At 38.0% G+C, this 11,595-nt stretch overlaps 1 protein-coding gene across 1 annotated transcript in view; it reads left to right on the top strand.

Annotated features, from left to right (window-relative positions):
* The first annotated feature begins 253 nt into the window (after window positions 1–253).
* LOC125485350 (ubiquitin carboxyl-terminal hydrolase 15-like) overlaps window positions 254–11,595 on the top strand; it is a 15,428-nt gene continuing 4,086 nt past the window's right edge. Inside the window, exons 1-6 of the mRNA XM_048607703.1 lie at window positions 254–757; window positions 3,771–4,049; window positions 6,018–6,088; window positions 6,694–6,809; window positions 7,506–7,655; window positions 9,037–9,140. Of these exons, the coding sequence (XP_048463660.1) occupies window positions 3,776–4,049; window positions 6,018–6,088; window positions 6,694–6,809; window positions 7,506–7,655; window positions 9,037–9,140 (715 nt within the window). The 5' untranslated portion in view covers window positions 254–757; window positions 3,771–3,775. The remainder of the gene's footprint in view (window positions 758–3,770; window positions 4,050–6,017; window positions 6,089–6,693; window positions 6,810–7,505; window positions 7,656–9,036; window positions 9,141–11,595) is intronic.

Below are 11,595 nucleotides of genomic sequence, written 5' to 3' on the forward strand. Positions count from 1 at the left end.
ACTGCGCTGTAATGTTCTATGTTCTATTATGATGTCACATTCTAAGGATATAGGGTAGGCCATTTAGGACAGATGAGGAGAAATGTCTTCACCCAGAGTGGTGAGCCTGTGGGATTCTTTGCCACAGAAAGCTGTTGAGGCCAAAACATTGAATGTTTTCAAGAAGGAATTAGATATAGGTCCTAGACTAAAGGGATCAAAGGTTATAGGGAGATAGCGGGAACAGGGTACTGAATTCGATGATCAGCCATGATCGTAATGGCAGACCAGCTCAAATGACCAAATGGCCTACTCTTGCTGCTATTTTCTCTGTTTTTATGAGGCCATGGAGGGATTTGGAAACCAAGGTGAAGAGTTTTGCTATCAAAGTATTGCATCACCAGGAGATAATACAGATCAGAAAGCATCGATGTGAAATGTGAATTGAAGTTTGTACAACTTAAGAAATGGGCAGCAGTGTTTGGCTGATTTTGACATTGAGGTTGGAAGATGAAAGGTTAGCTAGGAGTATGTTGGAATAGTCACAATTTGTACCACATCTTTCTTCTAAGCAAAGAAGACTTTAGAACCCTGGTATCATTTTAATATATAATCTTATATTAGATGCCAAAGTTTGCAGAACCCAATGTTCCAATAAATGTTACATCAAAAGACAATTTTTACCCATGCTTCATACTTTTCTGTTTCTGTCCATGTACCATTCAGGCTGTCAAATGGTGTAATCCTGACTGATTATTTAGGCTGATTAAATCCACAGGCAAGTGAAATAAATAAGATTTAGAATTAAATTATTGGCATTTACTAACATGTTTTTAAAAAGGCAACTTTATCATACTCAGAATTGTAGGTAAGTTGAATGAATCTTGTTTTATGTCACTCGGTGAACTTTAATTTTTTCTCTATGGGGCTTGAAAACAGGGCCATGACATTTTTATTTATTTCCAAGTTTTCTAAAAGGATTTTCTTTACATTAAGACATGCCTATCTGTGTGGAAACAAATGTTTGTTTAGTGAATGGAGGTGTTCTGCTGGAATATTTCATTGCCAGTCTAAGCCCTCTCCCTTAATTCTAAATCATTAAATCAGGAAGTTTGACTCATGTCAGTTCCCTGAGAGAGCTTGCTATGATCCCTGCAGAGACAGAGGTTTCTTTTAAATCCAAACTTTGATTGAAATGATCTCATGGCAAGAATTCAATTTCTCGGATTTATTACTGCAATAAACAAACTGAAAGCAGTATTAACTGAATTCTATTTCATTATGCAACTTATATTCTTAATTTGCAGGAAAGATCCCCATTTAATTCTTAGAATGACTGAGACTTCCCCTGCGCAATAATAATTTACCCTACCCCGAAGTGGACAATTTATTATCCATCTTGATCAGTCCAAATCTATTCTCTCCCTTTTCCTGTTCCAGCTGAATTGGTTCTACTGCCTGAACTGGGTTTCACAGTGAGGAACAAATTTGATATCACTCCCTTTAGGCAAAGCAAGGAGAACTTTCAATGTTCATTTAAAGCCTGGCAAACTCCGTGTCTTCAACACGGTCTTCAATCTGTGCATGATCTTCTGCCCATGTTTTTTGGGGCGAACATTACAGGTCTACCTCACTGCTGTATTGGATTGTTGCGGGTTGCCTATGTGAGAGATTGTGATTTTAGGAACATGTGCATCCTGATTCCTCAATGACTCCTTATGGATTCTGACATGGATAAGGGCCCTGTTATTCAGATGAAATGCCAGTTAGCAATCTTCTAGGTCCCCAGCTTCATTCTGTCTTGGAACTAAATCCAACATTTTTTGATATAATCATTTACAAATTGGACAAAGTCAGCCCGTAGTCGGTTTAAGTGCCCTGGTCATTGCTTATAGGTATAGCTGTTGTGCACCACCTTCCTGGCAAGATAGCCTGGATCTTCCTTCAACAACCAAGCCACCCCAGGCTTCTTGTTAGGCAAAATTCAAAACAGGTGACATGACCCTTGAGTCCATATTTGAAATCAGTTACCCATGAAGTCTTTATTATCATCTCTTTCCTCACATTCTTCTACATGTGTCTCTTATATTGATTCACTTCCCTTTTGCAAGCTGGTATGTATTGTGTGGTTGTAGAGCATTCTATTATTTTTAGAAAAATTAACTTCTCCATTCTTTTGGTTTTAATTTTCTAATCCCTCATTAGGACTTCACAAACAGTGCAAATAGGTATTCTCCATTTATGTTATTGTACCCCATCATAAGGATAAATTGCCACATCAGTAAAATTTAGAGGCATATTTCAATCAAATTCTTGATTCATTTAGAAAGCAGCACACTGGAATGGGAAAATGTATACATTGTAATAAACACTACTGTACAACATCAGTGGCTTAAAACCATTTTGTAAGTGACCCATCAAACACTGAATGTAGTCTTGGTCTAATTTTTTAAAATTGTATGGAGAGTTCTGTCAGATTATTTAGACATCACCTGTAAGAGTAATGGCTTATGTTTTCATGAAATACTGAGGCAGTTCATGATCATACCAAGTAACGTGTTGCCATTTAGTACGATTTAAATGCAACAAATGAAGGAAAAATAAGCGGAAAATTGTTGATTACCATTTCTTACGGAAGGTGAAAGTGAGGATAATCAGATCAACCATAATTTCATTGAATAATGGAGCAGACCTGATGGGCCAAATGGCTGCCTGCTACTCCTATGTCTTATGGTCCTACTGTCTTATGTCAAGATAGCGTCAGTGCCTGTCTTTTTCACTTTGTATTTTGATTGTGTTCTAAAAGGCAATTTTAATTATTATATTTCAACAGCAAATGCATGGAAGCTAAATGTTTTAAAAAGACCAAAATGACCTAATGAACTATGTATTTCTAATCAGCCTTCATAAGCTAGAAGCATATTTAGAAGATCATAGAATCCTTACAGTGTAGAAACAGGCCCTTTGGCCCAACAAGTATACACTGACTGTCAGAGCATCCCACCCAGACCCATCCCCCTACAACGCACCTAATCTACACATCCCTGAACACTACGGGAAATTTAGCACGGCCAGCCCACCTAGCCTGCGTATCTTTGGACTGTGGGAGGAAACTGGAGCACCCAGAGGAAACTCGTGCAGACATGGGCATACTCCACACAGACGGTTTACATGCATGTTTACACATGTCCTTTGTACTTTCTATCAAATGGATTCCCCTCTGTTATTTCTTTCTTTCTAGAGGGAAAGTATTTGTAGAGCAAGTTATTCATTTGATCATGATTTTGCTAATTTGATTTGATAACTTTGCCAATTTGTCTCTGTGGATATTGAACTATACTTACCTGCCCTGTTTTTAAAAAATGGTGCAGTGAAGTAATTCTTCAAAATGGACATTAATCATTTTGGTTAAACCCCTTTGCAGACAATAATGGAGCTTTAATGAATACCAATCATAGATAATCAGAACAGTAAGGAATGTTGTAAGACTCTTTGTTTCTCTCTCTTGCCCAACACCCCTGAAAAAAAAAAATCAGCATCTTGGCTGCAGTTTCTAAATTCTTTAGTGGAGAATTCTACCTTCAGAATCTTTTGTTTTCTTTAAAGTGGATCTTAGGAATATTTGTGTTAATTTCAAACCTTTCTAAATTGGGGCTTTCTTTTTGACATCAATAGTTGAGAGCTCCATGGTAAATAGGCCACACTGCAGCTTATCTATGAATGGTGATTAGATATGAGGCTCTAAAAGGAAGATCATTCCAATAGTTTTTGCTGTGAATTCTTCTGAGCAGGTGAAATGGAGACAGATGAACAAGATGATGAATCCAGTCAAGATCAAGAACTTCCTTCTGAGAATGAGAATAGCCAATCAGAGGACTCAGTTGGGGGAGATAATGAAGATTCTGAAAATGGCATCTGCACTGAAGACCCTTGTAAAGCCCAGCTGTTCCAGGGACATAAAAAACAGCTCTTTACATTCCAGTTCAATAATTTAGGAAATACAGATATCAATTATGTCAAGGACGACAGGCAAATCCGATTTGAAGACAGCAGACAAATCAGGCTTGACGGTATATATTATAGTTGAAATCCTTCTTCTTCAATAAACTGTAACAAGTATGAGACCGAGCAGCTTAATTGCATGTTGCTGCCAATCAGCTAGTTTGCATCAAACTTGCGCACAGCCGTAAATTCCTCTGTTCACCTGGTTTTTACACAGGAACCACCTTGCTTTGGGGGTGTCAGCTATCAATGAGTTACGAAGTTAAAAAGCAGTGCACCCTGTCATTGCCTGGTTCTAAATTGCTCTGTAGCAGCATTGACTACAACTATGAGAAACTTCTGAAGCAAACTATTTTACTTCCACCACCCTTGGCCGCAGCAACCGCAGCGGGAATTGTAGTGCAATAAGTTTTAGAAGGACAGTGGGAAGTATGATTGAACAGAATTATTTCTGTTACTGTACTAGTAGGTATTTTTCTGTGATTCTGTTCCAACTGAGTCCATAGTCCTCCGATCCCTGGCCTTGATGGCTATTTTTTGTTTCGTCTTGTAGTAGTGGCTGTGGCATCCCGGCCACTTGCTAGCAGAACTCACTGGACAGCAATCAGAAGTGAAATCCTGGTGTTTCAATTCCAAGTCATTGGATTCCATGGTGAACTTTCCTGAGGTCATTAGAAATCAGACGTGACTCACTCTTTGATTATCAATCCCAACCTAACATGAGGTGAATTGGACCAGAGTGAAAAGGGTGTAGCTCCTTTAACAATGTTCACTGTTGTGATCATAACGGCACCAAAAAGGCCATTAATTATTTTGTAACCAAGTTGGTTTTAAGTGAAGGACCACTTGCTTTCATAAATTGTGGCACAATTGAATTGTAGCATAGAAGATGTTTCTTTTCCTGCTTTGCCTAGCAACAGGCAGTTTCAGGTTTTAATTGTTTGAGCTTTTCTGGGATAAACCATTAATTCAAAATCAAGAATTTTTTTTAGCAAATTAAACTAAGCCTTAAACATTATTGATATATTTTCAATCAAAGCTCTTTAAGAAGCTTCTTATCCCAAACTGAAGTTTGAGTCCCCATGTTGATTTTTTTAAAATTTATTTGTGGGATGAGGGCATTGCTGGCTAGTCAGCATTTATTACCCATTGCTAATTGGCCAGCGGGCAGTTATGAGTCAACCACATTGCTACGTGAGTCTAGAGTCACATGTAGGCCAGACCAAGTACGGATGGCAGTTTCCTTCCCTAAAGGACATTAGTGAACCAGATGGGTTTTTCCCAACAATAGACAATAGATTCACAGTCGTCATTAAATTCTTAATTCCAGATATTTATGGAATTCAAATTCCACCATCTGCCATGGTGGGATTTGAACCCAGGTCCCCAGAACGTTATCTAGGTGTCTCGATAAACAGTCTAGCAATAATACCACTCGGCCATCCCCTCCTCCACGTAATACCAATAGGCCTGTTTTAGTCAGGTATAATTGTGCATCATACATGTCAGGCAGGCGTTTGATAAAATACATGCTATATTCTGATTTTGGCTGATGTTTGAACCTAATTTGAGGCAATTGATTTGTTGTAATTAACCAATCAGCCAACATTTGAGTATCGAAGAGTTGCAAGGTTAAATAAATGGTGACGGTCTAAAATTTAAATGATTATTACTTGTAAGGTGGCATGACGTGGTACCTTGCTTTAAGGTAAACAGTACATCTGTGTTATTAGATTGACCTTGGGCAGTAACAGATTAGGTGAAATCTATACATTTAACTATTGATAAAGAATTGTACTTACAATCAACCAAGTCAAGATAAGTTCATCAGGCAGACTAAGAATCAAAACTGAGAACTTCAGTTGCACTCATTTACACACTGCCTTAACCAAGTAAGCCATCGAGCTCTTGTGAATTATGCCTGATATATCAGACCAGGTCAGCTGATTTGATTTAAGAAATACCTTTGATGTATCGCAAGTGATTTGTTTAAGAACTGATTTTGAAAGCACACTCTGTTTGTTTATCATTTGCAGAACGAACATATCTAGCATTAGACTGGGATCCTGAAATTAAGAAGAGATGCTTTGATGACAATGCAGCAGAGGTAAAATATGTACCAAGCATGTAAGAGAAAAGGCGGTTACAACAGACCAAATTGTTTTAACCTAGTTTTTTAAAAAAATGGCATGACAAGAGGTAGATGATACCTTTTGAATGCTGTTTATGAATTTTTTCATAAAGGATCTTCCTTATTTAGGTGTAGTTAGCCTTTCGTGTGCATCAAACCACAGTGTACTTCTCTATCAAAACCAAACACCAAGATAATGACTAGAAAAGACTGCACAAGCTACATGCCACTAAAACCTACATTTTGTCACCAATACAAATTCATCTTTCTAGAGGTAAAGTCAAAAAGAAAGCTGTCCTACCTATATAATAGTTGTCAGGGGAATAAAATATGGTGCAGAGCATGATGAAACAATCTGTCCTTTATATTTAAAATTTGCATATAGTCTGTTTCACTATGAAGTATGTCATGGGAAACTACTGGTACTTTTCAGAGCTGGTTTGCTGATATTTTTCCAATGAACAATTAATGTATTGGGAACATAAGCATTGTGTGAACATTTTTGTACTGTCATGGATTAAGCATTTTCTGCCATAGTTTTTCACCTTGAAATAAGAAATGTTTGTCTTTTCTCAATTTAGGATTTTGAGAAGCATGAAAGCATGGAATATAGGCCACAGAAAAAAGTTTTTGTAAAGTTAAAAGATTGTATTGAACTTTTTACAACTAAAGAGAAGCTAGGTGCAGAGGACCCGTGGTAAGTAATTCTAAGTCATTTTGGGTAGAATTTACAAATTCTAAACCAGAATGTAAATTCTGTCTAAAATCTTGCTAAAATCAATGTAGCTCTGGATTTATTCAGTCAAATAATGAATTTGACCATTGCTAATAAAAAAAAGTTTGGAAACCTACAGATAAGGCTAATTGTGCCCAAATTCAAGTGATAAAGACTGTGCGATCTTGGTACAATCTAATTGTTGGGAGCTGTGAAAAGCTGTGTTAATTAGAACTGCTGCAGAAGCAAGTCAGAATGAAGCTTTCAAGGTTAATGATCATAAATCTTCAAACTGCTATTGTTGCTCCTGGAGTTGTCTTGAGCTGGTTGTAAAGATTAGAGGTACCTTTGCAGTGCACTACTTACATGTGGGTGTAACGTGTTTCCAACAGTATAGTTTTCTTCAACTTAATATCAGAGTTGACTTGTTTGTGGCGGAGGTGAAGATTTTTCTTTAATTAAATATTTATGTTTAAAATCTATAATTCTGTGGTATTGAAGATTTTACTGCAAGCATAGCCCAATATTCAGAATGCTTTAGAGATTGAGTAATGTCCTGACTTAGGTCTTAAGTATACTTGATGATCAGAGAAAAGGCTTTTTTCTTGAAAATTGCTATTTGAAAAATTCAAAGGAATTGGAAGAATGATACTTTGTCCCAATTATGTTTTTATTCAGGTACTGTCCAAACTGCAAGCAGCATCAGCAAGCCACCAAAAAACTAGATCTGTGGTCATTGCCACCTGTGTTGGTGGTGCATTTAAAGCGATTTTCTTATAGTCGTTATTGGCGAGACAAGCTGGACACGCTGGTTGATTTTCCTATTAGGTAGGTCTCAGTGAGTTAAATCTGGTTACAGCTCTCCTAATTATTGTCTGAAAAGAGATTGACTCTAGTTCTGTGAAATCCAATGGAAAAGTAGATATTGTGCTGTGTAAAACAGACTGCCCCTTTTATTCGGATAGATTTAGTAAAGACGTTTCCCCTAATGCAGGAGACTTGAAATAAGAAATGTTTGTCTTTTCTCAATTTAGGATTTTGAGAATCATGAAAGCATGGAATATAGGCCACAGAAAAAAAGTTTTTGTAAAGTTAAAAGATTGTATTGAACTTTTTACAACCAAAGGACATAAATAAGAAATTGTCACTAATCATATAAAGAATTCAATACAAACTTCTTTATCTAATGGAGCAGTTAGACTGTGGAACACTATACCCCAAAGAGCGAGACAAATTGCGTTGATGAATACATGCATGATGAAAAGGGGAAGCTAGAAACACATGAGAGCAAAGTGTAAAGTGAAAAAGAGTGAAAGGTGGCTTTTGTGGAACATAAGCATTGGCACAATGAGGAGCCTGTTCCTCTGCTGTTATTTTTATGCAATATTAGGGCTGTAGTTCATAACTGTTGCAGTTACATTTTTAAACATTCTGCCCCTGTGCTATCTAGGGTTAAGGCATCTACTCCCTTTCTCTCAATATAATGGGCCTCTGCTTATGACGTTAATCATTAACTTGTTTGGTTTTCACATCTCGCTGGGGAACGCTGATAGAGGACAGAAAATGCAGCAATGCTGCCACCATGGACAGGAGACATGACTGGGAAGCAGATGTTCCCCTAGTTAAAATCAGGACCATGTTGGTCAGGGAAGGGCAGTTAAAGAGAGCACAGTATCAGAGAAGGAATTCAGATTGATATGGTGACATGAATTCAAAAATGAAAACACCTCAGTAGAAAAATTTAGTGGAATAGAATTAGTTATTTCCCTCCAATAATCACTCTGTTTACAAATATTAACTTCACTTGACCAGTAAGGGAATGAAGGGGCATGGGGAAAAGGCAGAGAAGTATAGTTGAGGATTATCAGATCAGCCAATTTATTATTGAATGGCAGACTAGACTTGATGGACCAAATGGCCTATTTCTCCTATGATTTATGCTACTAACTAACCACAGATTAAGTGCAATTTTATTATTTACACAGTTATTTAGATTGCATTCAATCTTGGACATTAAAGATGTATGCTTCAGCAGGGAATAGTTAAAAATGGACAGGTAATAAGAACTAGAAACACACGAGAGCAAAAGGAATAAGGTGTAAATATTGTGAGCAACTATTCTATCTGAAATTTAGTGCTAACGTCTGCAATAGAGTATATTTTTGAAATTGTGTACCACAAAATGTTAATGTAATGTGTCTTTCGTTAGTGATTTAGATATGTCAGAATTTCTTATAAATCCAAATGCTGGTCGTTGTGAATATAATTTGATTGCTGTGTCAAATCACTACGGTGGAATGGGCGGAGGACATTGTAAGTATTCCGATTTAGAAGTATTTTCCAGAGTATTGGATCTGTGCTGATGAAATTTTAATATGCTTAAATTTTTTAAAATGCTGAAGTTTTTAAATGAACTGTTTACACCTTTCTCTGTGTTGTCTGGTTTCAGTTACTTGCAATGGGGAAAATTGTACTAGCTTCTTACCTCAGAGAACTGAGGATAAAAACAGCAAAGGATGGTGGTGGGGGAGAGAGAAATATGCAAGCAAATCACATGCAGCAATTGTACAATCATCTAGATGTCCTTCAAAAATGACTTGGATATTTGGAAGTAACTGACTAGGTCTCTGGTGAAACATTTGACCGTTTCAAAATTGTCCAACATACAGAATGGATAACTCAAAATCTCCATCCGAAATGCCCATCCATATCTTTGTAACCTGTAGACTTGACTATTACAATATACTACTGGTTGGCTTCCCTCCTTGATCAATGATCTACCCCTTGTAAACATAGGGTCATCCAAAACTCTGACCATGTACCAACTGGCATCAAGTCCTATTCACCCAAAACCCCTGAGTTCATTGTTTAACCAGAAACAAATGTAAGTCAATGTTTTTTGATTTTAACGTTCTCCTTTTTATTTCAAATCTCTCAATGAGCTTACTCCTCCCAACTCTGTAACTTCTCCAGCTCCACATCCAAGATATGTACCTTCCTTTAGTTCAGGCCCCTTCAGCTCTGATTTTAATTGCTTGATCATTGGTAGCCATTTTTGGCTGCACTGGCCTTAAGTTCTAAAATTCTGTTCCTAAGCCTCCTTGCCCCTCTCTTGCCTTTAACATGCATCACAAAACTGTCTCTTTGATCAAGATTTCGCTCTTCCTGAAAATTTTCCTTGGGTGATTTGCTGTCAAAATTTGCTCCACAATTGCTCCTCAGGTGCTTCTGCTTGGTCTACTATGTTAAAAGCACTGTTTAAATGCAATTTGTTGTTGACTGGCATTAATTTTGGGTCCTTGTTGAAATGACTGATATAAAATGTTGGGTCTTTGCTGAAGCTACCACGTTGAATGTTGATCGACTAGAGTTAACATTTTGGGGGGGGGCATGGCGGATCAGTGGTTAGCACTGCTGCCTTGTAATGCCAAGGTCATGAGTTCAATTCCAGCCTTGGGCGACTGTCTGTGTCGAGTTTGCATGTTCTCCCTGTTTCCTCTGGTTGCTCTGGTTTCCTCCCACTGTCCAAAGATGTGCAGGTTAGGTGGATTAGCCATGCTAAATTGCCCATGGTATCCAGGGATGTGCAGGCTAGCTGAGTTAGACATGGGGAAATGCAGGGTTACAGGGTAGCAGGATGGGTCTGGGAAGGATCTTTTTGGAGGGTCGATGTGGACTCGATGGGCCGAATGGCTTGCTTCTACGTTGTAGGGATTCTATGATACTTATGAACATTTCAGCTTGCTGTGGTGACTTTGTTTTGTCCTTCCACTTGGCTTCAGGTTTACTACTTTTGTTATTGTTTAGTACAGTGTTGTATTTACCTCCTAGTTCTTATACAAGCAGCAGCAATGTCAAGGTAACCAGCCTGTTATGTTAAGGTCAGTTCCTCAGAAGGTTACTTTTCGTTTTTCTTACTGGGTCTTTTTATCTAAACATCGTGTTGCAACAAAAGTCCAATATCACAGGAGTCACTACTATCTGTGTGATCTAGGCCATTCATTGCTCAAAATATCAAGCTCCTTTATGATGGGGCTCGCTCATAGTGGGCTTTGGAACAGCATGTTTGACCGTTATTTTCAAAGCTGGCCTTTTCCCACAGCTTTCAGTTTCAGAAATTTTCCTGCTAAGTTTGTGTTTGCTTCAAGAATATTCAAACATCTTTTCCTTAAAATAAAGTTGATGGGATTACAGCTTCACCCATCATCATGGATGTTTTGTCGAACTACTAAAAGTTTATTTCTGTGCCAAAATGCCTTTGTGTGGCAGTCACCAAGTTTTAAAATAATGAGCCGGCTGCCTTTATAGTATAGAAGCACATAGCTTCCCTACAGTGTGGAAGTAGGCCATTTGGCCCATTATGTCCACACCAAGCTCCTGAAGAGCATCCCAACCAGACCCCTCCCCCTCAATCCTGTCCCTGTAACCCTGCATTTCCCACGGCCAGTCCACTTAATCTGCACATCTTTGGACTGTGGGAGGAAACTGGGGTACCAGGAATAACCTATACAGACATGGGGACAATGTGCAAACTCCACATAAATAGTCACTCTACGGTGGAATCAAACCCGCATCCCTAGCGCTGTGAGGCAGCAGTGCTAACCGCTGTGCCACTCCAACAAGGTGATAATTTCCTTTGATGATCCTTAGATTTTGTTGTTCTAGTTAGTATGCACTTTTCTTTTTAAATTGAAGCAAACAATTTAAACCTAAAGATTGTGTTAAATCTATAGACAAAAAAAAATTCAGAGTATTGCTATAAAAAGTG

This window comes from Rhincodon typus, chromosome 18 (assembly GCF_021869965.1).
Source record: "Rhincodon typus isolate 14 chromosome 18, sRhiTyp1.1, whole genome shotgun sequence".
In the NCBI taxonomy this organism is placed as follows: domain Eukaryota; kingdom Metazoa; phylum Chordata; class Chondrichthyes; order Orectolobiformes; family Rhincodontidae; genus Rhincodon; species Rhincodon typus.